This window comes from Nerophis ophidion, linkage group LG15, assembly GCF_033978795.1.
Source record: "Nerophis ophidion isolate RoL-2023_Sa linkage group LG15, RoL_Noph_v1.0, whole genome shotgun sequence".
Lineage (NCBI taxonomy): Eukaryota > Metazoa > Chordata > Actinopteri > Syngnathiformes > Syngnathidae > Nerophis > Nerophis ophidion.
The window spans coordinates 38,353,959-38,373,380 of NC_084625.1; the positions used below are offsets into that span (position 1 = coordinate 38,353,959).

Consider the following 19,422-nt stretch of genomic DNA (forward strand, 5'->3'; position numbering starts at 1 on the left):
ATATATGCACTTTGATATTTTACATTTCCTACACTAACTCAGTTAAGATAAGAAGTTAATAAAGTCAAGCATGTCTATAGCGAACACTCAAGGAAACCGCTACAGTGTTTTAAAATATGCATGTTGGCAGCCATTTCCAGTGCTTGTTGGTAATTACAAATGGTGATATAAGGTAAGTGTAGTACGTATGACAATGTCGGCGAACAACCCTAGTAAGTTTACACAAACCGCAAGCATTGTTGTTTATTAAATTATTGAACCTAGACATTATGGAAGAACAGCACAAAACAATTCACATCATAGAAACTGTGTCCTAAAAATAGTAAACAAATGACTGATGTCCAGTTTGGCCCCAATTGGTTGAATTGTGGATGATTGATGAGCCTTTTGTTAGCTCTTGTGTATTGCTGCACCATGTTGGGGCCATTTGGAAGTGCAGTTGTGTTTGGCTTTCTATCATTATTTGCTTAAAAGTACATATAAGTAATACAAGTAATATATATATATGTGGGCAAAAAATCACAGGACTACCTCATCTCAACGGAACTGTTTCATGAGGGGTTCCCTCAATCGTCAGGAAATTTTAATGGCAGCATACACATACAATGGTTTATATAGGGCACAGAGTGGGTGGGTACAGGCAGGCGTAGGGGCGTGTTGATTGGCTCATGTGTTACCTAGGAGGTGTTTCTGTCTGTGATGGCAAGCTGATATGATTTCACTGCGCTTGTTGAGTGATGACAGGTCTGGGTGATATATAATAAACAGTTTCTCTTTTAAGCTTAGGTTGCATCTTTTATTAATAAAAGATGGAACCTATGCTTAAAAGAGAAATTGTTTCACCACGCCCCTACGCCTGCCTGTACCTACCCACTCTGTGCCCTATATAAACCATTGTATGTGAATGCTTCCATTGAAATGTCCTGACGATTGAGGGAACCCCTCGTGAAACAGTTCTGTAGAGATGAAGTAGTCTTGTGATTTTTCCCACACATACATATGTATATGTGTACATATATATATGTATATGTGTACATACATATATATATATATATATATATATATATATATATATATATATATATATATATATATATATATATATTTGTTGAGTGCTGTTGCTCTGACAGTGACCTTCGGGTTCTCAGTTACCTCCCTGACTAGGTATATCTGTATATACAAATACATATGTACATATGTATTTGTATATATATATATATATATATATATATATATATACACACATATATATATATATATATACATATACATATATATATATATATATACATATATATATATATATATATATGTATATATATATATATATACATACACATATATACACACATATATATATATACATATACATATATATATATATATATATATATATATATATATATATATATATATATAGTTTAGCGTTTTTTTCGGTGGGGGAAAGACTATCTCTTAATATCATGCATCATATTGCAAAGATTTTTCTATTAGTGGTCGCTATCGGGAGTAAAAAACATTCTGGGAAATACAAAAAGTGGCCACATTAAACAACATTTATAACAATACATTCCCCGGCAGGGTACATATTTGTGGCTGCTATCGCCTTGTATGACTGTACCTTTAAAAACATCATCATCCTGTGTCTCAGATTTGTTATTGCTGAAAAAACCTTATTATTATTACACTTTTGCTGTTATTGTTTTCTTTTCTTTCACACCTTTTTCAAAATGTTCTCGTAAAATTACAGTTTTATTTTCATAATATTTTGACTGAATTTTCGACTTTATTATTACTCTACTTCATTCTTTGTTTTGTTTAAAAATAACCAATTATTTTAACCTAATGCTTTGAAAATGATTCGTAGCGACCTTTCTATCACACAATTAAAAAAACAATATCTCACAAGATTACAAATTTGACGATTTCCTGCACTTAAAAGTGACTGCATTTTTAAAAAGTGTTTTTTGTTAAATTTTACTTTTAGAACATGCAGAGGAGGAATAAAAACAATCTTGGGCCCGACTTTGGACACCCCTGGAGTAAACATGTAACATAAACAAGTGTGTGCTTTCATGTTCACTAAGTATCAATAATTTTTAATTCATCGTATGAAAGCTTTTAGATGGGAAAAAGGCATCTTTATAAATAAAGTTGTGATTGCTTGTTATTATTTCTGCAAGAAGACTCAGTCACTAGTTTGACAGCAGCAAACATGTTGATGTCATGAACATCATATTTCTCCCATGATCCTTTCAAGATTCTCCCATGATCCTTTGCTACAGTAAGATTCTCCCATCATTCTTAGCTACAGTAAGATTCTAACAGTAGAGCGACATTCGACTTCGCCGCATGGCCTCACTGATCAGATACGCCGGGCTGACCTCAGGTTCTTCCGTCATGACGTTGATGCTCTGCCATTCTCCACATTGGTTGGACTTCTTGATGGTGTCTACAACACAAAGAGCATGAAGACAATCCTCAAAAGTGGCGGCCATCGTCAAAGGCATGCTGTCCCATGTCCTCCTGTCCTCCTGGTCCTGAAAGGCCAGCCTCACCGCCTGGATCATTCTGATCATTCCGGTCAGGTACGGCGCAGGGATGTCACTGAAGGCTTTTTCCGGTAACGAAGCTTTTTCAAGAGGTGTTGTGTCTCTGAGGAGGAGTTCATGACCGCCATTGTTCTTCTGCCCAAACAGGTCCACCCCTTTGACCGTCAATCTGCCGACCGTCCCCACCACCATCACTTCTTGACGGAACTCTCCAGGAACATTGAAGTTTAGTGTGACGGTGCAGCATGCGCCTCCTTCTAGAACCATCTGGAACGTGCAGAAGTCATCGCTGGTGATCTGACGGATGCCTTTGATGTTTTCTGTCTGCTTGACAAAGGTTTTCAAGAAGCCGTGAACTTTGGACGCCCGTTGACCCGTCAAGAAGGTGAGCAGGTCGATGATGTAACTTCCTACTGAGTGCAGGCCGCCGCCACCCATCAGGTCATCACAGCTCCAGTTGTACTTCTTGCCTAGCAGACTTCCACTGTGCACCTGAAACAACAAACAGTAATTGTTCACACGTTTCAGTCGGTCCCGTCTATGTCGATATACAGTAAAACAGTGGTTCTCAACCTTTTTTCAGTGATGTACCCCCTGTTTTTTTAATTAAAGTACCCCCTAATCAGAGCAAAGTATTTTTGGTTGAACAAAAAAGATAAAGAAGTAAAATACAGTACTATGTCATCAGTTTCTGATTCATTAAATTGTATATCAGTGCAACATATTGCTCATTTGTAGTGGTCTTTCTTGAACGATTTGGAAAAAAATATATAAAAATAACTCAAAACTTGTTGAAAAATAAGCAAGTGATTCAATTATAAATAAAGTTTTCTACACATAGAAGTAATCATCAACTTAAAGGCCTACTGAAACCCACTACTACCCACCACGCAGTCTGATAGTTTATATATCAATGATGAAATATTAACATTGCAACACATGCCAATACGGTCTTTTTAGTTTACTAAATTGCAATTTTAAATTTCCCGGGAGTTTTTTCTTGAAAACGTCGCGTGTTAGGAAACATGAGCGCTGCACACACACACAGCTAAAAGTCGTCTGCTTTAACGGCATAATTACACAGTATTTGAGATCTGTGTTTTGTGTCACACACACACTCCATGCTGCCCTCTGCTGTTGGAGCACGCAGAAGCTCCTCTGGAGACACCAGACACGCCCCCAGCGCTCATTAGGCAGACCGCCCCCACTCTACGCCGCAGCTTGCGGCAATCAACGACTGACACACCTGGCATGGATGAATGACGGCAGTATAAGAACGGTCGACGCTGACTCTTCCACGTGGGAACGTAATCTACTACTCGTAAGCTGCACGTCTCTGACAGACCTCCTGATCTTGCTCGTTGCCTGTTTCCTTGTTGCCTTTTTGTTCCCCTGATCCCTGTTTCTCCCGCTCTTCCCACGGTGCTCGTATCACCACTGTGGTTTCCCTCCTGGACCTGTTTGCCTTCCTGGATCCTCGACCTAACTTTGGACTTTCGGACCCCCCTCTCCTGCCTTTGATCCCCGCTTGGACCTTGGACTTCCCCTGGCTTCTACCCCACTCGGATTTGGACGCTGAACATCCAACACGCACCCCAACAAACCTCACTGTATTTACATATGGTAATTCCACACATAGTCATTCATGCAGACACATAGTAGCATACACACTCCACGTATTCATCAAGTATTCAATAAACCTATTGAATTTGACATCCCGTTGCTGTGCCGTCTCCTTCCCTAGTCAACTTAACACTGTGTTGCTGAATCTTTTGCAATTTGTTCAACTAATATTGGAGAAGTCAAAGTAGAAAGATGGAGGTGGGAAGCTTTAGCCTTTAGCCACACAAACACACGGTGATTCCTTGTTTAAAATTCCTGGAGGTGAAAGTTTACTATGGATCAGAGCGCGGTCAAGCGTACATGGATCCCTGCCAAATGTCAACCAGCAGGTTTCGGTGAGAAAATTGTGGTAAAAAGTCGCTTCTTACCGGAGATCAGCTGAGCTTGCCCCGTCCATAAAGCTGCCGTTGACTTCGCTGAGACATTGGCGTCAAGACACCCGTGGACAAACCCCTCCGACTATCAGGTACTGTTAAACTCACTAAAACACTAGCAACACAATAGAAAGATAAGGGATTTCCCAGAATTATACTAGTAAATGTGTCTAAAAACATCTGAATCCGTCCCAATGCAATCGCGTTTTTTTTCTTCTGGTCCGTCGCTATCAATATCCTCAAACACAAATCTTTCATCCTCGTGAGGATGTGAGGAGCCCCCACACGTGTGATGTCATTGTCTGCGACTTCAGGGCTTTTCTCCAGTTTTTTTTTAACTCGTTTATTATTATTTTTTGTTCTAGTCCGTCCCTATCAATAACCGCAAACACCAATCTTTCATCCTCGCTCAAATTAATGGGGAAATTGTCGTTTTCTCGGTCCGAATAGCTGTTTTTGTTGGAGGCTCCCATTAGAAACAATGTGAATATGTGAGGAGCCATCATCATGTGACGTCATTGTCTGCGACTTCGGTAGAAGCAGGGCTTTTCTCTTAGCACCGAAAGTTGCAAACTTTATCGTGGATGTTCTCTACTAAATCCTTTCAGCAAAAATATGGCAATATCGCGAAATGGTCAAGTATGACACATAGAATGGACCTGCTATCCACGTTTAAATGAGAAAATCTCATTTCAGTAGGCCTTTAATTCTAAACATTTCTTCACATAAAAATTAATCTTTAACATCAATATTTATGGAACTTGTCCACAAAAAATCTAGCTGTCAACACTGAATATTGCATTACTGCATTTCTTTTCACAGTGTTTATTTTGTTGAAGTATTATGCAATAAATATATTTATAAAGGATTTTTGAATTGTTATTTTTAGAATATTAAAAAAAAATCTCATGTACCCCTTGGTAAACCTTCAAGTACCCCCAGGGATACGCGTACCCCCATTTGAGAACCACTGCAGTAAACAACACACAGATTTGTTACAAGCTTCAGTCTGTGTATGTCAACATAAATCCAACATGGATTGTTCACACGTTTATGCCGGTTTACGTCGACATGAATGCAACATGGATTGTTTACACGCTTATGTCGGTTTATGTCAACATAAACATAAGATGGGCTGTTAACATGCTTATGTCTGTTGATGTCAACATAAACACAACAGCTATTGTTCACACACTTTTGTCCATTTATGTCTACATAAACAACAGATGATTCACACACTTCAATCTCTCTTGTTGACATACCGTATTTTTCGGACTATAAGTCGCAGTTTTTTTTCATAGTTTGGCTGGGGGTGCGACTTATACTCAGGAGCGACTTATGTGTGAAATGATTAACACATTACTAAAATATCAAATTATATTATTTAGCTCATTCACGTAAGAAACTAGACGTATAAGATTTCATGGGGTTTAGCGATTAGGAGTGACAGATTGTTTGGTAAACGTATAGCATGTTCTATATGTTATAGTTATTTGAATGACTCTTACCATAATATGTTACGTTAACATACCAGGCACCTTCTCAGTTGGTTATTTATGCTTCATATAACGTACACTTATTCAGCCTGTTGTTGGGTTTTATCAAATAAATTTCCCCAAAAAATGAGACTTATACTCCAGTGCGACTTATATATGTTTTTTTCCTTCTTTATTATGCATTTTCGGCAGGTTCGACTTATACTCCGGAGCGACTTATACTCCGAAAAATACGGTAAACATGATTATGAACATGCTTATATCGGTTTATGTTGACATGAACACAACATGGATGGTTCACACACTTATCTTTGTTCATGTTGACATAAACTCAACATGGATTGTTCACACGCTTGTGTCAACGTAAATTACAGCCTCAAGTCCTCTTGAATACGATGCTACATTGTTGACACACCTATCTTTGAGCAATTTTGCTCATTTCTCTTTGCAGCACTTTTAATCGCCATCCGTTTGGATGAGAAACGTTGGTTTTCATCCAGGATGTGTCTGTACATTGCTGTATTCATCTTTCCCTCCATCCTGACTAGTCTCCCAGTTCCTGTCACTAAAAACAACCCCATGGCATGATGCTGTAACCACCTTGCTTCTCTTTAGGGATGGTATTGTTTGTATTCTGACATGTGACTTCATCCTGGAAGTGAAAAACAGTGGTGGTCAAACAAGCCAAGATGGCTTTTGTACAGCAAGCAGCGCAAACTCTCTCACTACACATGGGGACTAGATCAGATACGAGCAAAAAAATTAACAATGCAGTAGAGTAGATCCCTGCACTTTATCCAAAAAAAATCGTAGAGAGCTGTCACTCAGACAGAGTGACAATCGGGTTCTCGGTTACCTCCCTGACTAGACTAAAAGACATCCTGGATGAAAACAAATGTTCCTTATCCAATCTGATGGAGCTTGAGAGATGCTGTAAATACGGATGGAAAAGAGGAATGGTTGAAAATGGCCAAAGATAGGTTTGCCAAGCTTGTGGCATCGTATTCAAAAAGACTTGAGACTGTAATTGCTGCCAAAGGTGCATTAGTATTAAGCAAAATGCTGAAAGTACTTACGTACATGTGATTTTTTTATTTTTCATAAATTTGCCAAAAACCTTTGTGAAAAACACTTTTCACATTGTCTTTGTGGGATATTGTCTGTAGAATTTTGAGGACAAAATTTGATTAATTGAATTTCGGAATGAACATGAAATGTGGAAAAGGCGAAGCGCCGTGAATACTTTCCAGATGTACTGTATACATGTACATGTACAACATTGAACCAGCAACCTGAGGGTTTCTGGTTCAATCCCCACCTTCTACCATCCTAGTCACGTCCGTTGTGTCCTTGAGCAAGACACTTCACCCTTGCTCCTGATGGGTCGTGGTTAGTGCCTTGCATGGCAGCTCCCGCCATCAGTGTGTGAATGTGTGTGAATGGGTGAATGTGGAAATAGTGTCAAAGCGCTTCGAGTTCCTTAAAAAGGTAGAAAAGCGCTACACAAGTATAACCCATTTACAATGTTTTCATACTGTCCATATCAGTAGATGAATGCACAATATAACATCATACTGTGTACATATATGTATGCAAAATATAATATACTGTAAATGATGTCCCACAAGACAATAACCACACACAATCTAATGCAGCAAAACTGCACATTTTATAAATAATTTTTATGACTTATCTAATGCACACCTGTGTAATAATCCTGTTGTCTAATTAGCATATTGATACAATACACCTGTGAGGTGATGATCATTTCAGCAAAAGACAATTGATTGACACATTTACACACCTTTGTCAACAATATTTTAAAGAAAGTGTGACATTGTTTTAGTCCAGCTCATGAAAAATGGGACTGAAAACAAAAGAGGTGTTTATATTTTCTTTGAGTGCATTTGGATAAATAAATGAATATTTGACATACCTGTGCCTCACAAACAAGAAGCTCTCCTATGTATCCTTCCTCGAACAGCTCCTTCATGCGAACAAAGGCTGGCAGGAAGCGTAAGACATTACCCATAATGCTTAGCAGTTTAGGGTAGTACTGAGCAGCAGACATCATACGAAAAGCATCAAGGGGTGTTGCTGTGCGATCACAGATGACGTTCTTTCCAATACCTGCAACAAAAACACACGTTGGCTTTTGGTTAGATCAGATCTGGGCAAAGTAAGGCCCGGGGGCCACATGCGGGCGTTAAGCTTTTCAATCTGGCCCGCCGAACATTCCCAAATACAAACCCCGTTTCCATATGAGTTGGGAAATTGTGTTGGATGTAAATATAAACGGAATACAATGATTTGCAAATCCTTTTCAACCCATATTCAGTTGAATATGCCACAAAGACAAGATATTTGATGTTCAAACTCATAAACTTTATTTTTTTTTGCAAATAATAATAAACTTAGAATTTCATGGCTGCAACATGTGCCAAAGTAGTTTGGGAAAGGGCATGTTCACCACTGTGTTACATCACCTTTTCTTTTAACAACACTCAATAAACATTTGGGAACTGAGGAAACTATTTGTTGAAGCTTTGAAAGTGGAATTCTTTCTCATTCTGGTTTTATGTACAGCTTCAGTCGTTCAACAGTCTCCGCTGTCGTATTTTACGCTTCATAATGCGCCATACATTTCTGATGGGAGACAGGTCTGGAGTGCAGGCGGGCCAGGAAAGTACCGGCACTCTTTTACTACGAAACCATGCTGTTGTAACACGTGGCTTGGCATTGTCTTGCTGAAATAAGCAGGGGCGCCCATGATAACGTTGCTTGGATGATAACATATGTTGCTCCAAAACCTGTATGGACCATATGGTGCCTTCACAGATGTGTAAGTTACCCATGCTTTGAGCCCTAATACACCCCCATACCATCACAGATGCTGACTTTTGAACTTTGCACCTATAACAATCCGGATGGTTATTTTCCTCTTTGTTCCAGAGGACACCACGTCCACAGTTTCAAAATATAATTTGAAATGTGGACTCGTCAGACCACAGAACACTTTTCCACTTTGCATCAGTCCATCCTAGATGAGCTCGGGACCAGCCAAGCCAGCAGTGTTCCTTGGTGTTTTTGATAAATGGGTTTTGCTTTGCATAGCAGAGTTTTAACTTGCACTTACAGATGTAGCGACCAGCTGTAGTTACTGACAGTGGTTTTATGAAGTGTTCCTGAGCCCATGTGGTGATGTCCTTTCCACACTGATGTCGGTTTTTGATGCAGTACCGCCTGAGGGATCAAAGGTCGGTAATATCATTGCTTACGTGCAGTGATTTCTCCAGATTCTCTGAAACTTTTGAAGATTTTACGGACCGTAGATAGTAAAATCCTTAAATTCCTTGCAATAGTTTGTTCAGAAATGTTGTTCTAAAACTGTTCGACAATTTGCTTACAAATTGGTGACCCTCGCCTCATCCTTGTTTGTGAATTACTTCGCATTTCATGGATGCTGATTTTATACCCAATCATGGCACCCACCTGTTCCCAATTAGCCTGCACACCTGTGGGATGTTCCAAATAAGTGTTTGATGAAGATTCCTCAACTTTATCACTATTTATTGCCACTTTTCCCAACTTCTTTGTCACGTGTTGCTGGCATCAAATTCTAAAGTTAATGATTATTTGCAAAAAAAAAAATTTTTTTGATCAGTTTGAACATCAAATATGTTGTCTTTGTAACATATTCAACTGAATATGGGTTGAAAATGATTTGCAAATCATAGTATTCCGTTTATATTTACATCTAACACAACTTCCAAACTCATATGGAAACAAGGTTTGTATTTTTTTTAGATCTTTAAGATGGAAACTGTAGCTGCCATTATGATGTGCACTCATGTTTTATAATGACCGTAAGTCTTGAACTAAACAAAGTATTTCAATGGTTGAAATCTGCGCTTTTGCATGATATGCTAGTTACTATGGTAATCTAATTAATTACTTTGGTTATCTAAGTCACAGCAGCTCAGACGAGGCACCAAGCAGTGTGGGTGAGGAGTGTTTCCACAGAGTGTTTCCAGAGCCTGAAATGCGGGTGTCAGGGACAGACCCAAAAGGAGATTTTTACAATACATTCATAAATATCAGATTTTAGGTTTTTTTATTTTATTTTACTATTTGCATTCATATTTCGCTGTTTGTTGCATTTTTGTTCTGTTTTGCTTGATTGTAAAATATGTGGATGGATAGTGGGTGTGACGTTCATATGTTGTCAATATTCAGTGTTTTATCCTTAATAGTTAATATTGTAAATCCTACATTCTTTATTTTCTTGTACATTCCGGGTGTCTCATTCAGTAAAAAAATTTAAAATTGCATTCCGTTTTTTAAGGTGGTCTGTCACAACGTTTTTAGCATTCGATCTGACATTATTGCGAGGTTTTGTATTAGTGTTCCTAAAAATAGATACACCGGCCCCCAGAGACATTTTTTTCTCTAAATTTGGCCCCAGATTTAAAATAATTGCCCAGGCCTGGGTTAGATGGATACTTGTCTTTTTTGAATTGGAGTTTTTCTCTGCTTTCATTTGTGAGTTTTGTAAACTTAGTGCCTTCTTTTTCTACTAGACAAGTGGTCGGCAACCCAAAATGTTGAAAGAGCCATATTGGACCAAAAAAAACAAAAAAAATCTGTCTGGAGCCACAAATAATTAAAAGCCATATTACATACAGATAGTGTGTCATGAGATATCAATTCAATTATGAGGACTTAAAGGAAACTAAATGAGCTGAAATATAGCTGCAAATGAGGCATAATGATGCAATATGTACATATAGGTAGCCTAAATAGCATGTTAGCATCGATTAGCTTGCAGTCATGCAGTGACCAAATATGTCTGATTAGCACTCCACATAAGTCAATAACATCAACAAACCTCACCTTTGTGCATTCATGCACAGCGTTATAAGTTTGGTGGACAAAATCAGACTGAAAAAGAAGTGGCATAAATCTTGTCGGAGAAAGTTATGCATGTAAAGAAACTAGGATGAGTTCAAGGACCGCCAAAATTAGTAGGACATAACGGCACTCGCCAAATACTCGAATCAGTGAAGCATGTTTGATATAAACAGTGTGCTGTATAGCAATTAGGGAGGTTTGTGTCATGTTTGTCCTCCTACAAAAACCAAATTAAAACAAAAAAAAATATTTTTTTACCCTCATTTCAACATTTCATATATTTTGGAAAAAGCTCCAGAGAGCCACTAGGGCGGCGCTGCAGAGCCGCATCCAGAGCCGCGGGTTGCCGACCCCTGTAGTAGACAGTTAACTGAACATTTTTAATTGGCAAGTGACAGACCAGGAAATGGTTGGTTATCATCTGGTTATAAACCAATGTGATTATTAACTACACAATTAAAACAATAAATATGGCTATTAATTGTCTTTTTTACACCCTGATGGAACTCCTCCTCGGGATTATTTGTCGGTGGACGCCAACATGTCCCAGTATCTCATCACACTTTTAGTGTGGGTATAATAATAAGGCGGATATTTTCTAATGTGTGTGTTAGCATCAACACTTTTTTCAAACTCATAAAACTTTGTGACTCTCACTGTTATGTTAGATCCACTATGGAATGGACTTTCACAATATCATGTCAGACCCGCTCGACATCCATTGCTTTCGGTCTCCCCTAGAGTGGGGGCGCCCACATATGCGGTCCTCTCCAAGGTTTCTCATAGTCACTGTCACCGACGTCCCACTGGGGTGAGTTTTTCCTTGTCCTTATGTGGGCTCCGTACTGCGGATGTCGTTGTGGCTTGTGCGGCCCTTTGAGACACTTGTGATTGAGGGGCTATATAAATGAACATTGATTGATTGATTGATTGATTGATTGATGGTCACAAGCAGGAACGTTTTTAAATCTGAGACAGAGGAGCAGACTTTTGAAAATTAATCTCAACTCAAAATAAAAATATTCTGTGCGCTTTGCAATCAAAAGAAAAAAAATGTTTTATTTATTGTACTTTGTGAGATTTTTCTGCTCACAACAGAGTGTTAGCTTTGCAGGCTCAAAAACACGTTTTTATTCTTTATTTTTTTGAAGCTGCCATTTGTCTAAAGTACTTTACCACGTCTTCTTTAAAAAGCTGTGAAGTAAACCACTGAAAAAACACCCCTTGTAGAAACAACCAAATGTACTGTAGTGTGTGTGTGTAACGTGTCATGTATTGTGTGTAATGTGTAGTGTACTGTAGTGTGGTGTGTATGTAATGGGATAGGATAGGATAGGATAGGATAGGATAGGACAGACTTTATCCCACAATGGGGAAAGTATATCTCAGCTACAATCGGGCGGAAGGCGGGGTACACCCTGGACAAGTCGCCAACTCATCGCAGGGCCAACACAGATAGACAGACAACACTCACACTCACATTCACGATTGTAGCTGAGATAGGCGCCAGCGCCCCCCGCGACCCCGAAAGGGAATAAGCGGTAGAAAATGGATGGATGGATGGGGAAAGTATATAGTTGCAGTGCAGATTCAAAAAGTACACAAATGTGTAAAAACACATGAAAACAAGAAAGATTAAAGGAAAAAAAGGGCTCAAAGAACATTAAAATGTCACAACAAAGGTGTGTAATGTAATGTGTGTACTGTAGTATGTAGTAGTGTGTTATGTGTGCTTATTGCTTCTTCCTACTCCTTTTTCTAACTGTTAACTTGAGTCTGTGCTCAAATGCAACCGGGTATTCTTGTCTAGAATAAAATAAACTGGAACTCGTGTTGCTCATGTGGCATGTGTTATACAGTGTGTACTGTGTTGTATAATTGTGCACTGACTTCTAAACTGTTGCTGGGATGTTAGTACTGTGGGTATATCTGCCTCATATCTAGTATTTCTTCAATGAACTATAATATACAACATTTCGATACTGTTGTCTTTCTTACAGTCAATGCTGGCTGGAGGGTGAAAGTGAAAGTGAAACTTCACATTCTAATCTGCCAGTAGAAGCAATTGGCCAAGCTAGGAAACTAATCCTTTTGACCCAGATCTGAATAACATGCTGCAGCCCACAAACTCTAACCTACATGCGATACACAACACTTACACAAACACAACAATTTTCTTTGTCACCTTCTGTTGCCCAGCACACATAAAGAAAATATGAACAAATATTACTTTTTTATACAATAGTTGTAAAGTTGTTATGGCTCGTAATGTCTGCAGCAGAAGACTCCAGGCCTATAGGCACACGTACACCCTGGACAATGTGCATATGCACACACACACACCCATCCCTGGCCTTAAACCACCTGGGGCGATGGAAGGATGATGCGCGCTTTTTTTGATGTTCCAAGTTTTGCGGTTTCTATGCAACATGTATATTTGTGCCGATGGCTATCGAGTTTTTTTTTCTTGCCATCAATCTGGACTCCCTCCCCAAGAGCCTAGTCCCCCCCACCCCCCTCCCACCCCCCACCCAGTGTTCAGCTGCTCCCCACCTTTTAAAGGCCTACTGAAACCTACTACTACCGACCACGCAGTCTGATGGTTTATACATCAATGATGAAATATTAACATTGCAACACATGCCAATACGGCCTTTTTAGTTTACTAAATTGCAATTTTAAATTTCCCGCGAGTTTCTTGTTGAAAACGTCATGGAATGATGACGGACTGTTAGGAAATATTAGCGCTGCACCACTCGCAGCCAAAAGTCGTCTGCTTTGACCGCATAATTACACAGTATTTTGGACATCTGTGTTTCTGAATCTTTTGCAATTTGTTTATTTAATAATGGAGACTATAAAGAACAATGCTGTTGGTGGAAAGCGGTGGATTGCAGCTGTCTTTAGCACCGAGACACAGCCGGTGTTTCTTTGTTTGTTGTGAAGCTTTAACACAGAGCGGTCAAGCGAACGTGTTATTTTTTTTACATTTTCGTTGTGTTTTGCTAAATTGTAAAAGATACACAACTATTGAGGAGCTGGTCTGAGAAGTAAAAGAGGAGCGAAGTTCATATGTTGTTAAAATTTTGTGTTTTATTGTTCATAGTTAATATGGAAAATCCCACTTTCTTTATTTTAATGTACATTTTGGGTGCCCCATTCAATAGAAAAACAGACAATAAAATTCCATTTAGTTTTTTTGAGGTGGTCTGTCATAACTTTTTTAGAACTCTATCGGAAATTGTGACTTTTGGTATTAGTGTTCCTCAAAATAAGGGACCCAAACATACATTCTGTACAGCAGATGTGTACATATAATTTATTCACACATACACCTTGAACCCTGAGACAAATTGTTTTCTCTCCATGTCAAAATATTTGCCCAGCTCTGTCCTAGATCCTATAGTATTTTTTTTTTTTAAATGCAAATAACATGGTCAATGTTTTGTTGAACATGATTAGAAGCACATACATCACTTGCAATGTGAAATGTTAACGTTCCATTTCATTAAATCTTTAAAAAGAAAATATATTTTTATTTATTTGTGGTGACCCTAAATTTACTAGTGGCCACTCACCACAAATATATAAAAGTACGGAAAACACTGCGGCAGGTTTTTGACAAAGTTTTCCTCCATTTGTGCATATTTTTTTTTATATTATTGTGTTTTCATGTGGAATTCTACATTCTTGTCTATAAGACACTACTGCTATGATTTTGTTGTATGTTATTACTGAAATGCTTTTATTTTTAGGCTGAACAGGAAGGGACTCTGTGCACGTTTTAATGTTGTGTAATTAGTAGATATGTTGCTGCTTATAGTGATAATGATGCAGTCAACAATACATGTCGACATAAACTGAACATTTTTAATTTTTTAATGTGGACACAAGCGGTGGAGCACATGTTATTCTATAAGGTTCAATACTTTGAGGTCTGTTGTCACTAATTGCTATTGAAGGTAATAATTACGCTCGGTTGGTAGAGCAGCCGTGCCAGCAACTTGAGGGTTGCAGGTTCGATTCCCGCTTCTGCCATCCTAGTCACTGCTGTTGTGTCCTTGGGCAAGACACTTTACCCACCTGCTCCCAGTGCCACCCACACTGGTTTAAATGTAACTTAAATATTTGGGTTTCACTATGTAAAGCGCTTTGAGTCACTAGAGAAAAGCGCTGTATAAATATAATTCACTTCACTTCACAACATTGTGTTGAAATTAGCAGTGCTCTGGTGGTGAAAGTCTTAAAGTGGTGCAATGAGTCATAATGGAGCCGTTGCCCCAACATCAATAATTCATAAACAGGAAATACTGTATCTGACAAGGAGAGGCTTGAATAACAAGTTGCAGAAACAAGCAAGAAAAAACTGACTTATTTTGTCAAAATATAATGCTGTAATGATGAATACAGTGAGTGAATTAATAACAAGTTGATGAAATTGTTATGGTGTTGTTATGGTGCAATACTCTACTTCTTATGAACACTAACTATGTCACATATCAACACATCCCATGGTTAATTTGAGCTGACAAAAGCACAACAACCTTCGCCTGAGTAGATCTTACACATACAGTAAGAAGTGTTAGGTAAACAAGGAAAGCGCGTGAAATAAACAGCATCTATTTATAGTGTCGGACCAGATGTCTGTATGCGTGTACAAAATTGACTTTTCAGGGAAAATAACCATCATGTGGAAGGCTTGCAGAAAGTCAGGACCTTCGTCATTTAAATGGTAAATCTGTTTTCACACTTGACTTTGACTGTGAAGTTTGTTAAAATGCTGATTTAAACATGCATTAACTAACTGGCTGTTCCACCTTTTCTTTAAGAACTTATGTTTTCAATGACATTTTACTCAACTAGAAAGTGAACCATAACAACTTTTATCAACTTTATCATTATCATTAAGCAACAACATAACTACTGTCTAATTCATGGTTGTCCAAAGTGTTGTCCCCTTACTCGTAGCTTAAAGGCCTAATGAAACCCACTACTACCGACTACGCAGTCCGATAGTTTATGTATCAATGATGAAATATTAACATTGCAACACATGCCAATACGGCCTTTTTAGTTTACTAAATTACAATTTTAAATTTCCCGCCGAGTTTCCTGTTGAAAACGTCGCGGAATGATGACGCGTGTTTGTGTGGTTATTGGTTGGAGGGGACATTTTATCCTGGCACCTTATTGAACCTTATTGATAATAAGATAATCTTATTTATCTCACTATGTGAATTACAACTTAATATTTTTTTTAATATATTTTTTGATAACTTTATTATTTGTTGTTTATTAAACAAATTGGGTATACATTGAGAACAGGAAGTGAATCAAATGTGTTAGTCAATGCTAACAAATAGAAAAAGGGTCGGATTAAATAAACTCTGCCGTCTTCCTACTCCTTTTTCAACATGTTGAAACGAGAAACTAGAAATTGTGCTGTATCTGTTTCTGAAAGTACTGTATCCATCCATCCATCCATCCATTTTCTACCGCTTATTCCCTTTCGGGGTCGCGGGGGGCGCTGGCGCCTATCTCAGCTACAATCGGGCGGAAGGCGGGGTACACCCTGGACAAGTCGCCACCTCATCGCAGGGCCAACACAGAAAGACAGACAACATTCACACTCACATTCACACACTAGGGCCAATTTTAGTGTTTCCAATCAAAAGTACTGTATGCATGTTTGAAATAAACCTAAACCACAAACCATATTTCCTTTAAAATAATTTGCCTAAAACTGGTTTCTAATCTGTTTTCATGCAGTGCACTCAGAACATGACGTAATGCCCTAAAATCAGTATGTTTGCTTAATCAGATGGAAACGCTTGTAGCTTAAATCTAAAATATACAAATACAAATGTGCAAATTTACCGATTTGTATCTAAGAAAATGTAAAAAAAACAAACAGTTACAATGATACAGAAAATACATGTTTAATGATGCCCTGCGATGAGGTGGCGACTTGTCCAGGGTGTACACCGCCTTATGCCCCATTGTAGCTGAGATAGGCACCAGCGCCCCCCGCGACCCCAAAGGGAATAAGCGGTAGAAAACGGATGGATGGATGGATGTTTAATGATCACATATTCATTATTATTTTATGTTACTGCCTCCCCTGACCTCATGTCCCTGTTGCCCTCTTGGGGTATTTATTATGTACAGCATGGGTGTCAAACTCTGGCCCGCGGGCCAAATTTGGCCCGCCGTGTAATTTCATTTGGCCCTTGAGGCAATATTAAATTACCATTACAGCTGGCCTGCCGGTATTATACAGCGGTGGTGCCGCTGTAACACCGCATTCACCGCTTATTCTCATACTTGCCAACCCTCCTGATTTTCCCGGGAGACTCCCGAAGTTCAGTGCCCCTCCCGAAAATCTCCCGGGGCAACCACTCTCCCGATTTCTCCCCGGACAGCAATATTGGGGTCGTGCCTTAAAGGCACTGCCTTTAGCGTTCTCCACAACCTGTCGTTACGTCCGCTTTTCCTCCGTACATACAGCGTGCCGGCCAAGTCACATAGTATATGCGGCTTGTACACATACACACAAAAGTGAATGCAAGACATATTTGATCAACAGCCATACAGGTCACACTGAGAGTGGCCGTATGAACAACTTTAACACTGTTACAAATATGCGCCACACTGTGAACCCTGACCAAACAAGAATGACAAACACAATTCGGGAGAACAACCGCACCGAAACATAACATGAACACAACAGAACAAATACCCAGTACCCCTTGCAGCACTAACTCTTCCAGGACGCTACAATATCCACCCCCGCTACCACCAAACCCCGCCACCCCCCAACCCCGACCACCTCATTGTTATTTTATTTTCAAATTTATTAGCTATTGGAAAAAGTTAATGTCGACATTTACTTCAGAAGGCTGCAAATACAAAAGACGCATTACATGTTTTATTTAAATGTTATTTCTGTGATGTTTTTTCATTTTTTTTTTGGGGGGGGAAAGTTGATTTTGCACTATTCGGTTGTATAAACATTGTTAAAGCAAATCAGTGTAGCAAACTGAGCAATAATTAACGTTTTATTCATTCATTTTCTCTTGCTACTTCAAGGCTTGAATGTTTGATTCATTCCTTATTGTTATTTTACTTTCAAATGTATTATTGGCCTGTGGAAAAAGTTTATTTTGATATTTACCTCAGAAGGCTGCAAATAGAAAAGAGGCATTCAATTTGTATTTAAATTATATTTAATATGCCATTGATATTTTTTAATTATTGTTATATTATTTGAAATTCGATTTTGGATGTCACTATAAAGTTGTATAAGCCTTGCTTGTTCAATAGTCAACGCAAAACTTGTTTGGGTCCCTATTAAAAGGTTAATTTTTTCAATTTTGGCCCGCGGCTTTGTTTAGTTTTAAATTTTGGCCCACTCTGTATTTCAGTTTGACACCACTGATGTACAGTATTGTTGAAAAATAAAATTTTTACACAAATCAGTTTGTTTACCTAAAACAATGTCCTGTGCTTTATTCTGATTAGGAATCACAAAATTATTTAATGATTTTGGAGAATTTCCGGTAAAAAGCACTACCGGTAGTATCGGTATCGGCAACATGTATCAACCTGGTGTCGACACCGACATGTGCAGTATCACTGAACTGATAGTGTAGAGGTTTTGCTTCCTTAATGAACACAAGAGAAACAAAAGAGAAGGAAGAAACAGTTAAGATGATGAAAGATAATAAATGCTTCACAATGGAATGTTGTGCACACCCATGCTGGAAATAGAAGAGGTGTGCACGTGCTGGGCGGGGATGCGAATGAAGTCAGTGTGCAATGGTTTGCATAGTTGGAAAACATTTTGTTATGCCTTGACTTGAAGTAGATACTAAACTACGATACTACATGACTACAGTGCATATGATTGTAACAGCCAACACTACTATATCATGTATACTAAACTGTACTAAAACTACTATAGTAAAATATACCACAGTACAGTATACTCAAATATACACAACCAAAACAATAAACAAAAGGACCAAATAAAGTAATGTTGACCAAAATTATCACCGTTACCATTTTGACATTTGAATGTGCTCAAAAAGTAATTATAAACACATTTCAATTTTATTAACCAAGGTATATTTTTTTAATAACTATAATAAATGGGGAACGGCATGGCGCAGTGAATAGAGTGGCTGTGCCCATTCTTGCCAACCTTGAGACCTCCGATTTCGGGAGGTGGGAGGTGGGGCGAGGTGTGGTTGGGGGCGTGGTTAAGAGGGGAGGAGTATATTTCCCCCTAGATTCATCAAGTCAGGTGTTTCTTATGTATACTGTATATATATATATATATATATACACATACATATATATATATATATATATATATATATATATATACATATATAAATATGTATATATATATATACACATATACATATATAACTATATATACATATATAAATATGTATATATATA

At 38.4% G+C, this 19,422-nt stretch overlaps 1 protein-coding gene across 1 annotated transcript in view; it reads right to left on the reverse strand.

The window, feature by feature from the left end:
* Positions 1–1,396: 1,396 nt before the first annotated feature.
* gfod1 (glucose-fructose oxidoreductase domain containing 1) overlaps positions 1,397–19,422 on the reverse strand; it is a 45,572-nt gene continuing 27,546 nt past the window's right edge. Inside the window, exons 2-3 of the mRNA XM_061922145.1 lie at positions 7,982–8,175; positions 1,397–3,044 (exon numbers count right to left, since the gene is read on the reverse strand). Coding sequence (XP_061778129.1) covers positions 2,322–3,044; positions 7,982–8,175 — 917 coding nt within the window. The 3' untranslated portion in view covers positions 1,397–2,321. The remainder of the gene's footprint in view (positions 3,045–7,981; positions 8,176–19,422) is intronic.